This window comes from Diorhabda sublineata, chromosome 3 (genome assembly GCF_026230105.1).
Source record: "Diorhabda sublineata isolate icDioSubl1.1 chromosome 3, icDioSubl1.1, whole genome shotgun sequence".
Classification (NCBI taxonomy): domain Eukaryota; kingdom Metazoa; phylum Arthropoda; class Insecta; order Coleoptera; family Chrysomelidae; genus Diorhabda; species Diorhabda sublineata.
In genome coordinates, this window is record NC_079476.1 from 40,542,689 (window position 1) to 40,560,357 (window position 17,669).

General features: G+C 30.6%; 2 protein-coding genes across 9 annotated transcripts in view; one reads left to right on the plus strand and one right to left on the minus strand.

Moving 5' to 3' along the window:
- The window catches only part of LOC130441580 (serine/threonine-protein phosphatase 1 regulatory subunit 10-like), a 34,146-nt gene extending 30,776 nt beyond the window's left edge, over positions 1-3,370 (minus strand). Inside the window, exon 1 of one of the 2 annotated variants that reach the window (XM_056775314.1) lies at positions 2,968-3,370. In XM_056775314.1, the coding sequence (XP_056631292.1) occupies positions 2,968-2,970 (3 nt within the window). In that variant the 5' untranslated portion in view covers positions 2,971-3,370. Of the gene's footprint in view, positions 1-2,352; positions 2,487-2,967 lie in introns of those variants that run through there. The other variant, XM_056775313.1, reaches the window with a different exon arrangement.
- A 154-nt stretch (positions 3,371-3,524) lies between these two features.
- LOC130441369 (probable histone-lysine N-methyltransferase CG1716) lies at positions 3,525-17,512 on the plus strand. Of its 7 annotated transcripts, none has more exons than XM_056775017.1 (17): positions 3,525-3,793; positions 3,875-4,187; positions 4,286-4,496; positions 6,427-6,492; positions 6,691-8,188; positions 9,263-9,391; positions 9,481-9,626; positions 10,785-10,938; positions 10,998-11,325; positions 11,960-12,210; positions 13,022-13,459; positions 13,513-13,796; positions 13,855-14,264; positions 15,284-15,464; positions 15,525-15,937; positions 15,993-16,337; positions 16,982-17,512. In XM_056775017.1, the coding sequence occupies exons 1-17, from the start codon at positions 3,747-3,749 to the stop codon at positions 17,147-17,149; spliced, it is 5,382 nt and encodes a 1,793-aa protein (XP_056630995.1). In that variant the 5' UTR covers positions 3,525-3,746; the 3' UTR covers positions 17,150-17,512. The 7 variants fall into 7 exon arrangements, with proteins under 7 accessions (XP_056630995.1, XP_056631000.1, XP_056631001.1 ...); XM_056775022.1 differs by having other exon boundaries at positions 3,633-3,793; positions 3,955-4,187; XM_056775023.1 differs by having other exon boundaries at positions 3,649-3,793; positions 3,958-4,187.
- The last annotated feature ends 157 nt before the right edge of the window (positions 17,513-17,669 follow it).

Consider the following 17,669-nt stretch of genomic DNA (forward strand, 5'->3'; position numbering starts at 1 on the left):
TTTTTTAATATGGTATACTGATACAATGTAATCTTGATATAAATCAAACCCAACTAATTCTTTCAATTTTAATTATATAATCTTCAAAAATTCTAGTTTGTTGTTCCTAGTATGTAATTTCGAATGTTGTTGTGAATTGAGGACTCAAAACTATTTTTAACCTTGACAAAGATCAAATAAAAGATGGAAATGTTGGCATTTAAAAAAAAAACTCTTGAACAGTTTTATTTTGAGTCCTCAACCCACAACACTATTAGAAATTATAATGTATGTATGTAGAAAATAGGCCCCTCTGTATCAATCTTTATAAAATTTTTATCAAAGTGTTAATGATTATTTGTTATTCCATCATTTTCTTTGATGTTCTTATAGGTTTCGATGACTAATAATTTGAATAGATATTCAAAATAGTACACACTGTATGTTAATTTGTTATTAAAAAAGTAAACATCCAACTGACAGGTGTTTAAAAAAACGCCTTGTAGTTAGGCTAAATGTTATAATCAATATTTATTTACTGCAAGAAGTAATTTGTTTTTTATTTAGAAAATAATTGATAGTTTTTATTAAAGAATTTCAGAAATAAGTGAAGCAACAAAAAATATCTTGAACTGTGAATGTTAAGATCGTGGGAGTCAAATTTCAACATGAATGATTTTCAAAATCTATACCAACACCAAAAACTATCCTTCAGAATCTAAATAAACTTTATTAAATATAAGCATTAGATAATTTTGACAATTTTCGAATGAATTCTGAATATTTTCTGGACCTGTCAAATGCTTTGTTCATAATATGATTTATGTACATCCAAAATTATAATTTGAATTCAAAACTAGCTAGAATGCTAAAATATATATAATTAACTGGTCGAAGACTCATTTTTGATATTTGTAATGATAAAGTCAACTACCACGTTTTTTAATACAAGTACGTATAAAACCACAGAATAGAGGTTATTTCGTGGTAAAGGATGAATGCACACGCGCAAGATTATAAATCGTTAGGTTAGGTTGTCCGCGGATACATTGGACGTATTCAGAGCACGTACGAAATTCGAAATGTCCATGAACACAGGATTTCAACTCCGGAACATGATTTATTAACACCGCGAACGCACAATTTCAAACTGTGCATGAATCTGATGATAGAAGCTATAAGTTACAAAAATTATTCTGAAATCTAATCAAATCTTTATTAGATTTGGCATTAAACTCTTTTAAAACTTTCTGTTCTGCCTTTTTGTCCTCAAATTATATATGGGTAACCCCAATTTAAAATGTATCAATTTTTTTTATTACAAGCCTAATTCTTGTTTTGTTCTTTTTGCAATAAAGTTACAGATACTAATTTTGATAAATAGCTAAAAACTGTAAAAATTTTCTAAAGAGCTTTGGAATTTTATAATTAAAAATATTCAATGAACAATAATTGCTGCAAGCTTCATAATTCCTCCAATAAACTTTTTTTGTACTAACTTATACAGATATAAACAAATTCGCAAAATTCAAATTTATTTTAAATCAGTTTTTATATAATACTGCCACTTAAATTAATAAACTGCTTGTTGGCCACATTTGTACTTTTCAAAAAATCACAATAAACTTTAATCATCAAATGTAAACAAACAGATCTACATGTGTGTTTGTCTGGAAACCATTTGAAAAATAAAATTATAAGTTACCAGCTAGTTACTGAACCACAAAGGACCAAGAGGTCAACTTCAAGACATAAACCATTACAATTTGCAATTTATTATCATATCAGGTTATAAACAGATATAAATTTGACTTTATGCCTCACTTTTTTATAAAAAAAAAATGATAACATCGTATGTAATAGAAGATTATCTCAAATACGTAAAAATAGAATTAATCTAATTTTTATTATGTAAAATAACCTCAAACTTCAACCTATTAACTCAATGTCAGTCGCTTGAAACAGACAAAATTACTTTGGGAGACATTCCTAAATTACAGTAAAATTATTTTATATATTCAAAACTTTAAAATTAGGAAATTAATAAATAATTTTTTATAAGAGAAATCACACATGTAGGTACGTCAGCATTTGCTTACTATTAAAAGGAAATAATGAAGATGCAATCTGGAGAAATCAAATTTCAAAATATTTAATGTTTGTTAAATGATTATGATTGGTTAAAAATATATTACTCAAAAAATAAGCAGAAACTTCATGCTTTTTAGCCTAACAAGCAATTAGATGAAAAAATAAGATGTGATCTTAAAATCTACTAATTTTAGAAAGCCTATTAGTCACTTTATGCAATTACATTTTTTTTATTACGTCATATTTTCTCAGCTAGTAAAAATTTTATAAAATTATTATCACCTTCATTTAAACAAGCCACGATGTACATTCCTTTTTAACATCAATACCCACTTTTCATAAAATCATTACAAACAAGTAGAATAATAAAATAGGGGTGACCTTGCTGTAGAAATGAGTTGCGTCGTAGAGAGTTCGTTTTTAAATTTACGCTTCTCGAAAAACGATCTAGAAATCGTTTCGCCAGTCTTTAATAACTTTTATTTTTTTGTGTGGGTATTTCAAAAACCTATGAAGCAAAAATAATACCTCTACATAGATGGACTTTCAGTTCAGCTCCAGTTGTACTCATTTCTAATCCCCCGATCAGATTTTTTGTATTCATTGAATTTAATCAATATTTTATTGATCATAACAATTTTGTTGAGGAAATAATTTAATGCAATTATAACTCGAAATGGTCTGTACGCACTCAAGCAAAGCAATAAAAACGTACTATTTATAGATCGTGACCGCCATGATGAGTCAACGAATAAGATTTTAAAATTAAAAAAAAATGATTTAACGCTCTCTATTTTGGAATTTATATAAAAGCCATACATAAGATACAAAATAAGAGTGTACAATGAGTAGTTAATAATCCTAAGTCGAATAACGTAAATTTGCATGTCTCCTTACCATTTTTAATATATCCTGAAAATGGGTTGTAGCACTAGAGTCTTTATTTATAAATAATGATATATATTAAAGTTCTTAACAGGGAACATAATATATTCCACTTTCGATTCACGTCTAACTTCTAAAAATTTATACCAGATGTGAGGCAACGCCTTTATCCTCCATTGTAATGAATAATATTAATATTCTATTACAATATCTTTGTTAATATCTATTTAATAGCGACGTATATAAAATCTCTATATAATTCTTAATAACTAACGCGAAATTTAAGAATTTTCAAAATTTACACTAATTAAACCGTTTCTAGCTATGTATTATCCACAAACCGTGTTGCATTCGTGAAATATCAAATGGAAATGAAGTAAAAGTGAAGTCGAGGGCGTTCTAGATTCCATTCACCGGAAGTATAGCTGCAAATAGTCATTTTCATATGTTAGACAAAGATGAGTGATATCAACCTATCCCGGAAATACGTCACGTCGAATATAAACCAATGAAATAACATGAAAGGATATTCTTTGGATTTATAAATCTAGAGAAATAAAACAAAAATTAATAAAAGCAGCTTAAAAAGAGTCAAAAATAGAAAATCTCTGTTGATGAATTAAATTCAGCATATTTAATTTTATTTCATAATTGAAGAACACAAAAACAAATAATTCGGTACTGCCAATAGATAACTCGTGAAATGACAAATGCCAACTTTCTTTCTAATATAAACACATATAAATAGAAAAATGTATTCAATGCGGTTTTATTAATCTAATTTTAGATGAATGCAAAATAGCTTTATCAAAACCAATGGACGAAGTGTTGCAAGATGGTATTTATATTATAACGATTTATTAGAATTTACAAACTAATACATTTTGTTGTATTTGCTAGGTTAATAATATAATTGTAGGTCATTGAACATTTTTATTGAACGGAAAAGTAGTAAGATGCCCCCCAAGAAAAAAAGGGTAACATTAAATTCTGTTGTAGTAGGTACTGTATCTACTAGATCAACCAGGCGACAAAGTGTTGTAAATATTCAAATTCCAAAATCGACTAGGTCGAACAAGTTTAAAACAGCCATTGAAGCTGAAGAACTTTCATCTAGAATAAAAAAATCTTATAAATCGTTTATGGATGCAAACGATGGAAGTTTTGCAGCCGCAAAAACTAATAATGATACTGCTGATAGGGATAACAAAGCGTTATTACAGATATTACAGGTGAGACTAATTTATAGTCTAATTATTTTTATTTTTATGGGTGTACACAATCTTAGTAGTCTATGACTGTTCAAGTTTTTCAACAGTTTTATGTTTAGGATTGGGATGACATAGAAGATGAAGATCAGGTCTCCCAAAGTGTTTCTCATCATCAATATTCTGACAAAAATATAAATGAAGACGATATTAAATGTGATGTAAATGAAAGTGTTAGTGAATTTTCTGATTTGAAACAAATAGAATTAACATTATCACAAGGTTTAGAAACTGAGGATGAAAATAATTCTAATCCTATTGAAATTTCAGAAGGTAAGAATTATTTCATTTTTTCTATTTGATTTATAATTAAAAATAGCATTAATAACTAATATAAACAAATACATTTTCCCTTCAAATTTGTGTGAAAATTTTTAATGAAAATATATAACAACAAATAATTAGAACATTATTTTCAACTATTGGAAAAATTTGTCAAATATTAAGATTTCTAACAAATATTATTTTTTGCTTTTAATCTTCAATAATATTTCCACTTACGATTCTCCTATCTTTTAATTCTTGTCAAAATTGAGATTTCTGTGGCCCCTGTCGACCATGGTTTTTGATAGAGTCCTGGGAGTATGTAAAAAAATAATTAAAAAATTTCAGCACTCCTACACTTTGAAAAAATGATTTATGTATTTGAATGTCGTTCTATGTTTTCTCATATGCGAAAATATAAGAAATGATGTTAAAATCATTCAAATACTGTAACAAATTTTTCAAGTTTTGACATTTCAAACCATAGGAGTGCTGGGATTTTTTAATATTTTTTTTATACTTCCAGGGATGGACTCTTATCAGGATACACAGATTTACAAAAATCATAATCGTACCTGAACCTCCTATTTTTATGTTCAATTTATAATTAATAATAATAGATTCTGTAGTTTCAAATGCTTTTATTTCCTGTATCTTGCAAGGACAACTCAGTTTGCTGCACCAATCTTTGTAGCATTTTCAGAGACACCTGTAGAAAAGTGTCCTGCTGTATATGATGAAAAAAAGTTCAAATACCTTTCAAATTAATCTTGGTGTAGACAAAGGGTATACTATGAACTGAACCTTTTATTGACCTTCCTATGTAAAATATCAATATTTTGTTATCAATAGAAAATAATAGATGATTTATTATTATATATGTTTCATTATTGGGTGAATCTTACTTCCATTAGATAATTAATTTTTATAATTCTTTTACAATTAACACCTTTAAGAGAAGATGCAAAGTAAAACCTTGAAATAGCCCCAGAAAGACCCTCACAAATTTAAACGCTTGTTTGCCTATAGTACAAGCAAATTAGGCGATTGTGAGCAAAAACTTTAAATTAAATTGGGCGGTTTTGATATCTAAATTCTGGGAGGCTTTGGGATATAACTCTTACCAAAATTACAGGCATGGATTTACGAAATTTTGGGACTGGAAACTCAAAAAAATTTTGAAATGCGAATAACTCAAAAACTATGAGCAATTCGAACACTACTATTACTGTAACAAAAAATGTAGAGTACAAAATTCTCTACAAAAAAGTATCCCAGATATTTGATCCTAACCTCAAAATAGGTTTAGACACTCAAAAATATTTTGAATCGATAATAACTCGAAAACCAAGGGGAATTCGAAAAAAACTGCTGTAACAAAAAATGTAGAGTACAAAATTCTCTACAAAAAAGTATCCAAGGTATTTGTTCATAACCTCAAAATTTTCACCTTAAAATGGATTTATACATTCAAAAATATTTGGATATACGTCTATGAATGGATTGAAAAAAGGGACCTGTCTGTAAAAATTTCACCCAGGTTTATTTATGCCTTTGAACAAGATTTAAAATTATAAATTAGAATTATTACACGCCACTGATTTTCAAAATGACTTTGGTTAGTTAATTATACCAGGTTTTTTTTAAAAAATATTGTTGACACTATGTAGATTTAAATATGTTTCATTATTGCGATTAATAGTAAACTAATTGTTATATATTAGCGATTCCTTTATAGACATAAATTTGATGTATATAAAGGACGTTCTTTTATTAAATGATGTTTTCAGTTGAAGTTTATTATGTAATTAAGTAGAACTTAATTTTTAGCACATTTTAAAGAACAACAAAACATCCTTGAAAGATTTATTCACATTTCACATTTATTCAAATTTTATTAAATTTCATACTTTAATTGTTACAACATTTATTTTTTAAGGTGAACTAAATACCAGCCAAGTCACAGACGAAGATTCTAGTGAAAAAGAAAATAAAGTAAAAGAAGGTAATTTCAAAATATTTGAAATAAACTTTGAGTTTTATGAAAATAATATATTTTTCATATGTTTATGCTTCTAAATGTTCTTGATTTAAAGTCTCTTCTGAAATCATATGCCTTTAAAAAATTATAAATGAAACCAATTTTAAATCAGAAGAGACCTAAAATCAAGAACATTTAGAAGCATATAATATTTTTTTATAGACGAAACAAAGGCAGATGATACAGAAGACTCTAACCTCGAGATTGTTAAAAGTGATAACTCATTATCTTTACAAGGAAGTATAGTTACAGAAACTGAAGAATTAATAATTGAAGAACAAGCTTCAATACCTTATGCAGACGATATGATAGTAGATAATAATGTTTCTAGTACATCTTTGATCGATAAAGAAGTACCTGATAGTAGTGAGCCTCTAATTTCCGAAGAAAATTCTACAGCTTTCGAAAGCAATTCTCAATTTGTCGAGCAGATAGAAAGTAGCTCATCAGAAACTAGTCAACCTAATAGAGAATTGGAAAAAATAATTAACAAAAACGAAGAAAGCAATTTTTCTTGCCAGAGTGTCGATATGGAATATATACCTGTGAGTAATGAAGAAAACAAACAAAATATAATTAGGAAGTATTCACAAGAAGAAACTAGTAATTCGGATGTAATAGTAGAATTTGATAATTCAGACAACGCAAAAATGGAAGAAAGTAACACAGTTGGAAGCGAGATATTTGATGAAAACAGTATGGACCATAGTGGTATTAATGATAAAGCAACGAATAATAAAGAAGATAAATCTAATGATAGCATAGAAGACAGAGTAGCTGAAATGCATTTAACTGGAGATAAGAAAGAAAATAGTCCACCAAAAGAATTGGTAACCGATGATGATAAAGTAAATAAACAATCGGATGATAATGAACATGTTAAAACTGCTTCAGATAAAAAACCAGCAGGTCAAACTTTATTTTTAGAAGATGTTGCAAATAACCCTCCAATTATAAAACTCAAATCCAAAAAACCCAAACCCAAACAAGATAAGAATATCTTACCGAAACAAGATGAAAAAATAAAAATGGTGAAACCAAGACCCATCAAATCACCTCCTCTTAAACCAACAAAAGATACTACAAAAAATAATAAAAAACCTATCAAAAAGGAATCTGAGAAAAAAGATAAAAAATCAGGGAAATCTGAAGAAACGATAAAGAATAAAATGGAAATTGAAGATGAAGAAAAAGTGAGAAGATCATCAAGAATCAAATCAATTAGTGTCCTTAATAAAAAAACCACCGGCTGGGGTTTAGTCAAATCGAAATCGGAATCATCTCTAAATGAAAGTGACATGTCAGATAGTAGTTCGTTACAAGCCGAATCAGAAAAGAGCACTCCGACCGCTTCGCCCAAAATAAATTCCAGAGACAAAAAGTGGAAATCTAACGAATTACTAGCATTATCAAACAATTCCCATAACGTGTTACCTTTCAAAACTGAAGAATTGAATAAACGACCGCGAAAAGATCCCGTAGTGGAAGCTAGATTGAAACAGTTTGTTCATCTCAAGGAAAATCAGTACAGAACAGACAGAATGATGTGTAAGGAGGCTAAAAAGATGGTGTGTGATTGTTTTTTAACATCCGAGGAGCTAGAGGCCAACGAATATGGTTGCGGAGAAGATTGTCTCAATAGATTACTACTGATAGAATGGTAAGTTGTACTTTTATGGAAAATTTTATAATATTTTGCTCTTATATGTTTTTTGTTGTATTTTTAACATACCCAAGAATACAAAAATAACATGATAGTGTCGAAAAAAAATTATAATATGTAGCCCCGGTGTTTATTGAAATTAATTTTCAGTTTTAATGATAATTTATTTGAGTAAATTGATTGTTAATATCTAATTATACCATACCAACAGTCATATCTACTTGTATTTATTAAAATACCTAGAATCTATATCTTTATTTATTTCTTCTCTGTATTTCTTCCTCTTCATCTTTGCTTCTGCCATTTGTAATCTTTACCTCTTTTATACCATTAATAACCTCATTCTACTAACTCAATTTGTATCTGCCCCTGTTTTAATGTGTATGGAATCATTATTACAGATCTAGAAGGCTTATGACTCGATACATTTCCTTTTTTCCCTATTTACACTTTCATTTTCACTTTGTTTCTCCAATTTTCAATTTTTATCTCTTATGCCCCTCATCACCTTTTCCAACTCACTTAATTTGAGTCTATTTCAATGTGTTTGTAAGGGATATGGCTTGATATATTTCCTCTCTCTACTCTTTTCATTTTCGTTTTGACTTTGCTTCTCTATTTCTCAATGTTTTGCTATCTAATACCTTCCATCACCTTATCCAACTAATTTACTTTGGGAAAACTTTCTAGTAAATTCCATTTACTAGAAAGTGTAGAATTGGTAGTGAAATTAGTACAAGAAGAACAAAAATACTTGCTACATGAAAAATTGTTTATGCGGAATTCATAAAGAAAAGAAATTAACCTAAAAAAGATAACAGAAAATGTTATAAAGTATGACTGTTGAACAAAGTAATTAATGAAGTAAAACCATGGAAAAACATTAATTTTTCCATTTGTTTTATGTCCCTAAGACTACTGATGACATTTACTTTCCACTATAGATCACTTTGTGAGCTGAGTTATTCCGTTACTTTTTGAACAGACTGTAATTATTAGCTCAAGCTAACCATAATTTATTTTTTTAATTTCCTTGTAATTTAACAATGACTGAATGTTTCTAAATTCCAGTGGAAATTTATGTACGGTCGGAGATAGATGTACAAATAAAAGATTTCAAAGAAGTGCTTTTGCTCCAGTAGAAGTTTTTAATACGGAAAAGAAAGGACTGGGACTTCGAGCAGCAGCAAATATAGCTTTGTAAGTGAAATTTTATAAATCTTAATGTAGTGTTTGATCAATTCCAGAAAATATCCTAACCTTTTTTTCTTATATATAATTTTTTTTAGCGGAGAATTCATCTTGGAATATGTGGGGGAAGTATTAGATGCAGATGAATTTGATAAAAGAGCCGAAGTTTATTCTCAAGATAAAAACATCCATTATTACTTCATGGCGTTAAGAGCTGATGCTATAATAGATGCTACAATGAAAGGTGAATACTTATTTCCACTAAATTTTCCAATGATTTGGTTAATTTGTTGGAATTAAGAACCTATTTAATATTCAACTTCAAAAGTAGTGGTGGCATGATCATGATCGTACTGGCTAACAATTTCAGAAACTTCCTAATCATGAGTTACATTTTTATATAAATCAAGCCTATATTCCATTACATCTACAAATTTTGTTCGTTGTGGAACACGTTAATCTGAATCTGCTCAGCAGTGCTGCCATAAAATAATATGTTCTGGCTATTTCTCAAATGCAAGAAAGTCCTAGAAGAATTGGTGAGTGGTGGTTACAAGATCTAACTTGTTTAGATGGCAACTTGTTCGCCAAACTTTGATGGGCTAATCCATCAGTGGATCTCGAAACCACCAAGTTTTGCTAATACGTCTCTATATAATCTTTCTCAGTTGAGATGAATAGAGACCTGCGTTGAGATAAACTAAGGCACATATAGATGGACCTCTGCCTCTTCCCCAATTAAATAGGCAGGAAATTCGAATGGTATCGGATCCAGATTGATAATTCGGAATTACTTGGAAGTAACTTCTTCAGCTGTTTCACAGGGTTTAGTTATCAAGATTATTTCTACTGAATTGGAGTATTGCATTGTAAATGATTCTTATCACTTTAATGGCTTTTCTAGTCATAGAAAAAGTTGACTGTAAGACAAAAAAACCTTTTGCGGATAATATTTGCTAATCAAAGACCATATTTAGTGAAAATTCTAGCGAAATAAGGGGGTTCGTTTTACTGGAATACATCCCTCGCTATTTTTTATTTTTAACTCTAAATAGAAATATAAGTAATTCAAAAAGGCTTTAATGACATAAAAAATACTACAGAGCTTTTTATGAGCTTCATTTTTTGTTTCACCTTTAAAGGGGGCAGTACATTACTAATTTTTAGTAAATTAAAGCCATCTGGGACTTATTTTATTGTTATTTTCATGAGGGGAGGTTCCAGTTGATGAGGAGATCATGAAATAAGGTTATTTTAATATTTAATCAATCAAATATTAATATTTGACCTTGACCTTAAAATAAAAATTTTAATATATAATCTTGAATATTTTGTGCATGATAATTATAACCAATTGTTTCATTCTAGTTTTCTTCTGTAATTTCATTTGTGCCTCTTATAGGAAATATATCAAGATTCATAAACCATTCTTGCGACCCTAACGCAGAAACCCAAAAATGGACAGTCAACGGCGAACTCAGAATCGGTTTCTTCAGTACAAGAACCATTTTGGCTGGTGAAGAAATCACCTTCGATTACAGATTCCAGAGATATGGGTAAATAGATTTTTCACTCTCCTTTCACTTATTACTGGAATTTTTATTTTCAATTTTAGCAAAGAAGCTCAAAAATGTTATTGTGGCGCCTCGATATGTCGCGGTTGGCTCGGCGAACAACCAGATTCCGACGAAGAAGAAGATGAAGAGGAGGAAGATGAAATCGAAGAAACTAAACCTACTACACTCGAATCGACAATTAAAAATGTAATTACAACTTCCCTTTCAACAGAAATTAAAGACGAAATTAAATCAGAATATACTAAATCCGATAAAGAAGCAATGGGAAAGGATTCTTCACAAACAGCAGCATCCTCAGTTAAACCGGTTATAAAAAAGAAAGTACAGAAGAAAAAACCGAGAATCGAAATGTTCGAAGAAGTAGATGTTAGTATTTTTTTAATCACTACAGTAAGGGTTACAAACCTTAAGAAAAATAGATAATATCAGTATGTGATAGATAAATTGGATAAATTTTTATTTACAAGACAAATTTTCACCACCAAATGTTTCAAATTATAGGGGCAATAGTGACATTTGAGTCACTATTGCCCCTATCACAAAGAAACGGTGATTAGAGCTAATTATCTTTGTCCCTTGTCATCCTTCTCATTCACCCTGTGCCTCTTCTTGGTGTTTGATAACAGAATTCACACTTGTTGCTTCTACCAGCAATGTTTGTGAAGCTTTCTGAAGACCGGCATGCAAAAATTGTTTAATTATTAAAATTTAGTCATAGGATTCATTATTTTCAGTTTATTAACCCTGTCGTACAACACATTGAAGTAATATACTGTAAAGTTCAGTTATGCTTGTAAGAACTAGACATTAGTACCTCATCCAACCAGTGAGTTAAGAGACTATCGGGTTCTGTTATACTGCACCAAAGTAAATGAACCGGTTTGTGGCACACATTTATCACCAGATCAAATCATAGTCGATTAAAGTTTGTAACCCCGAAAATTATCACCAACTTCTCAATTTAAATATCAAATTTTTATATTTTTCAAATAAATTTTAGCAATTGAACGAAGAGATCGAAATGCTAGTAACAACAGGACTCAAGAATCAGGCTCACACATTAAAAGTCAGCAGGTTGATGGTAAGGGCCAAAGAACCCCAACAGAGAGCTAAACTTTTAAGAATCCTCAGACGAGGAGAGTTACCCTGTAGGAGATTATTTTTGGATTATCATGGTCTTCGTTTGATGCACGGTTACATGATAGATGCGCAACAATTGGCTGTGGCCAATAAACAATTCGAATCTCTCAGGTATGTTAAAAATGTTGATGCTATGTACCTCAAAATTTCAATAATATCCATATTTGTATTTTGAAATAATATCAATGCTTGACCTGGAGCAATTGGAAACATCTATAATGTTCAAAACAGGTTTAGAATTTCATTTCGCTAACAGGATCCATCTTGAGGTTTCTAGGCTTTTTCAAGGATTGATAACTGATACTGTAAACCCTCGGAACTTCAAAGAACTTTCTGCTTTAACTTGTAATGGCAGAGTGTTCTGTAACTAGCAGATCTGGAAGTTTCTTCCACTTCCCTAGTCTTCATTTTCACCTTGATCTAGCCTCATTAGGTGCTTCCTGAGCCGGTTAGAAAATATGGAATATTTTTACTGATATCTTTAATATTTCTTGGGAGTTTGGAGAGATCTAGCTCTGGAAGTATCTGCCAGAGTATATTTTCTTTCCTATTCCATCTAAATGTTCCAGGACAGTGAAATTCCTTTCCGAATCTCAAACTACTAGCAGCTCTACTTACTCACATTAAGTTTCCTAGTGCTTTTATACCAGTTTGATTATCCGAATGGTTCACCATGTCACGTTTCTTATAGTTTCTTACCAGATTCATTTGCATAAAACCTTCAATAGCAAGTATGTAGTGGGCATTTGGACCTACCCCCAAAAACCCTAGTGCCACTACCCATAGTGGTTTTGTAACAATCTATATACTATTTGATGGTATTTTCTTTGATTATTTTCTTCTTAACATTATATTAAAAATACATAGGGCTAATTTATAACCTTTTTTTTTTGGAAGTTTGTTATAAAGTTTCGTTTTTCAGATTGGAAGTTCTTCAAACGTTAGCAGTATTGCCAATTCCTAACAAAACAATGCTACAAGACAGTAAAGTACTGTCGACTGTAGAACTATGGGCTTCCCATAAAGACTTATCATCTCCTCCGGATTCCGATAGTAATTCTCCTAAAACAGAATCAGATCTAGCAAGAAAACCTAAACCAGAACTAAAAGGGACAATAAAGGATGAATCGGTATCGGAAAAAAGGATCGAAGATCAGGAGGAGGAAATACGATTTTTGGCTTCCAAACTATTAGAAGAATGGAAGAATTTGAAAGAAGTATTCAGAATACCAAAGAAAGAACGTATTGAACAGATGAAGGAACACGAAAGAGAAGCCAACAAAAAATTCATGCAGAACACTAACAATCAAAATGCCTACGCCCTCGAAGACGACAGAGATAAAGATAGAAAATCTGACAGGTATATTTAGTTTTTTAAAAAAAATTTTTATTTTCAAGTATATTGTATTTTAGATACAGAGGTATGTCGAGATTTAAATCTGATAGAGATTCGCACAATAGAAAACCGACAAAATCCGGAGAAAAACTCAGCGCCGAATATTTAAGACTCAGTAGAGTCGAAAGGAGAAAATTATTCGCTTTACAACACGAACTCAAAGAAGAAGAAAGAAAATTGAAACAGAGAGAAATGTGGAGGCAGCACGAGGCTAATTGCATGATGATCGGTGCTGACCCCAGGTTTACCGCTCCCTTCGACCCAAACAGGGGTTACCAATTAATTTGGAATCCACAAATCGGTTCGTTTTTTTTGTAATTCCATTTAAAATCATCTTTTTAATGTTTTAATCTTTTTAGGTCAATGGCAGAATTGTCCGCTACCGTCACCCAGCCGTATGTACCCAACGCAGCATCCTCTACCTCATATGTCCAACATTAATTTACCGCATCATTCGAAGTCATTACCGCCCTACCCGCCATTAAACTTACAAAACAATATGAACTTGACTCAACCACCTTTACCGCCATTACCGTCGAATAGTTTGCCAGGACATTTACCGCCCACACATTTATCGCATCCTAATATACAAGGACATTTACCGCCGCAGGGACATTTACCGAGTCAATTACCGCAAATGCATCACGCGCAAGGTCATTTACCGCAAAATAATCCTTATGGTCACATACCATTGCCTCAGACTAATATTCCAATATCAATACCGCCTCTACCTGCTGGGATACCGCCATTACAGAACGCACAAACACAGGTACAGCTCTTAATTATCCAATTTTATATATCATATATTAAAGTTGGTACTATTGGTAGTTCAAATGTATATTGTTTCCATTATAAACTAATAGTGACAAAATTTTTGTTTTTGTTTCCAAGTGGAAATTTTGCATCAAGTCAATACTTTTATTTCGCTCCTCTGTTCCTTATACCCCTTTTGGTATTATATGAGTTTCTCTTGTACTCATTTTTTCTTCTGTTGCCATATTTCTTAATTTCTCTTAAATGATTCCTCTTAGTAGTTCAAATGTCCTTGTACCAATTTTTTCAACTATCAGTTGCCACATTTCTTATTTCCTCTAAAATTGTTCAAATGTACCTTGTCATTGTTAAAAGGGGCATTGATAAATAAAATCTTTGCTAATGTTTTCAAAGAATAATGTATTTAGTCAAAACTTTTCCTTATACCCTTTTAGGTGTTTAATGTGAGTTCCAGTTCATCTTCTATTCAACAACGGTCTGTTTGTAGTTCTAATGTACCTTGCATCTGTTACTAAAGGAGATTGACAAAAATTTTGTTAAACGAATTATGTATTAACTTTTCTTTTTCTCCTCTGTTTCTTCTTACATCTCTTCTGGTGTCGGATGAGGGTTGCACGGTCTTCTGTTTTTTGCTGCCATCTTCAATTGCTCCTCAAGTTTTTTCCTCTTTCTGTCTCTAGTTTCTTTATTTGGTCTATTTATTTTGCTTTTAAATAGTTTTTCTTGTTTATCTATCTGTCTTCATTCTTTTGATAAGTCAATACAAATTCAGCTGTTTGTTTATTGTTTCTGTTATCACTTCATATTAAATTCATTTTCTAATAGCGTTCTAATCTTCTCTTATAATCGTCTAATCATATGTTGTATCAATACTTCAGTAGTTCAAATGTACCCTCTATTAATTATTGAAGAAGTAGTGAAGAAATTTTTGATGTTGCTATTCTTCCAAGATATTCATAAGTCGTGACTTTTTTTTCTCTTCATATGTAGTTTAACCTAATTTTCTATTTGTAGATCCAACAAAGTATGGAAGAAGACCCTTCACAAGTGAAATTTTTGGGTCCGATTCCTCCACCGGTAAAATTACCGCCCAAATGGAAATGTGCCAAAGATAAATACGGACGACCCTATTATTACCACATAAAAATCAGGAAGAGCCAATGGGAACCACCACCCATAGAAGAACAACCAGAAAGTAAGCTAAAAAAATTAGTTTTTCACCACATTTTTTCCCCTCATTTTAATCACAAATTAGATGTTTCAGGTGCAAATTCAGCAGTTCTCCCTTTTCCAGTTTCGGATTCAGAATCCAGTTCGGAAACAAGTTCAGTCAGTTCTGATTCGAGCTCGGAGAATTCAGATAGCGATGAAGACGTTGACGATACAAGACTTCTACTGGAAGTACGAAAGCAAATGGAAACACTGCCCAAATTAGCTCCGGATAATGTTCTTTATGACACACCAATCACTACACCTAGTCCTGATGATGAAAAACATTTAGAAAACGAAATGGACGTCGACGAAATTATCCGAAGGAACGTACAGCAAGACGACGAAACTAGAAGGCCATCGATCGATATGAGATTAAAAGAACTGGATTTGTTTGTGGATGACAAACCGGTGAAAAAGAAACGAAGAGTAGGATTGTGTGAAGAAATTATTATTAGCGTAAGTTTTCCACTCGAATTCGTGTAATTATGAAAAATTTTCATTTTTGTTTCAGCCTAGAACGGAAGAAGATAAAAGGCAATTCAAAGAGGACGTCAAGAGGTATAAAGCAAATAAAGAAAAATTGAAACGCCAAAAAGAAAAAATCCTCCAACAAACCAAAAAACAACTGAAGGAAATAGAATTGAAGAAATCACGAGACAGACACTCAAAGATGATGGTTAAAGTCAAATTGAGAGACAAACCGGAATTTAACAGCGAAACTGCTAAAAAAATTAAAGAAACATTTAGAACCAATATGGCATCGACTGTTGTAAATTCATTGAACGCTTACAGGAAGCCAGATTGTACAGAAGGGAGAATAACTAATACCCAGGACTTTAAACATTTAGCTAGAAAAGTAAGAAAAATATTGCTAACATTATCCACATACTTTCCCCATTTAACTTTATCACAAGTACCTTATCATAGAAGTACTAGGTTGGTTAATTGATGCATGGATCCATTTACTTACCAATACCCCTACATTAGCTACAAAATCAGTGGAGTTCTGAATGGAGAATTAACTAGTATTGTCGATTGCTCCCCAATAACATCAATTAAGATTTAGTAACTATTCATTTAATAATTGAAATAAGGTACATTTGAAATACCGCAACTATATGATTTAAAATTGAGCTACGAAAAGTATGGACTGTTCTTTTTAATAAGTATAAGGTAGATTTGAATTACCAAAAGGTACTGGGTAATTAATTTTAGTATTGGTAGTTCAAATATTTTGGATTCACATTTTTGCAAATCTACAAATTTTCTGTGTGATTATACATATAAATTTGAAATTTTTTTTGCCATCTCGTCCTTTGGTATAAATTCATTTTTGTAAAATTTTAGTTTTCATAAATATTTATTTTGTGTTAATATTTTTTTATTCTTTCCAACCATTCTCTCTTTTTCTATTTATGTATCATATTCCATATTTGTTATTATTGTATGTTTCTGATTTTATCATTGTTTATTAATAATAACTAAAATTTCTTTTTTTAGTTGACCCATTTTGTAATGCTGAAGGAGATAAAACATATATCGAAAATTGAAGAGCTGACTTGTACTGACAATGTCAAAATGAAAGCCAGAGAATTTATTCGGAAATACATGAGTAAATTTGGTGAGGTTTATGTGAAACGTAGTGACTCGCCTGATTTCAAAGACTAATTATTGTTATCTGTGATAAAAATGACAATTTTATATTTCCGACAACTCTTTTCATTAGTTATCCTGTAATGTCTCAAAAAATGGATAGATTATCATTTTTCTATTTAGTACTTTATATTGGATTTAATGTGTCGATTATTAATTTCCAATAAGTCATTGGAATAATTATTTGAACTCTCTTGTATGAAAAAAATTGTGAATATGAGTTAAATATTTTATTGTGTATTCCAGTTCCGGAGTGCAACAATACTGTTATCAGGTTATTTTTTTAATATTGAAATAATTGTGGGTATATTGATTCTAATGTAGATTCCTGTTAGTAAACTGTTTTTTTATAATTTGAAAATAAAAAATATGATTCATTGTCTTATTTTTAATCCAAAAAAACTAGATATAGTATCTATTATTCAATTAATATCAAATATTGTTATGAAAAAATTCGGCTCGAAGGAACATAATAACGTTTTTAATACTATAGGATCAAAACATTGTTCAAAAGAATCCAAACAACCAAATTTAG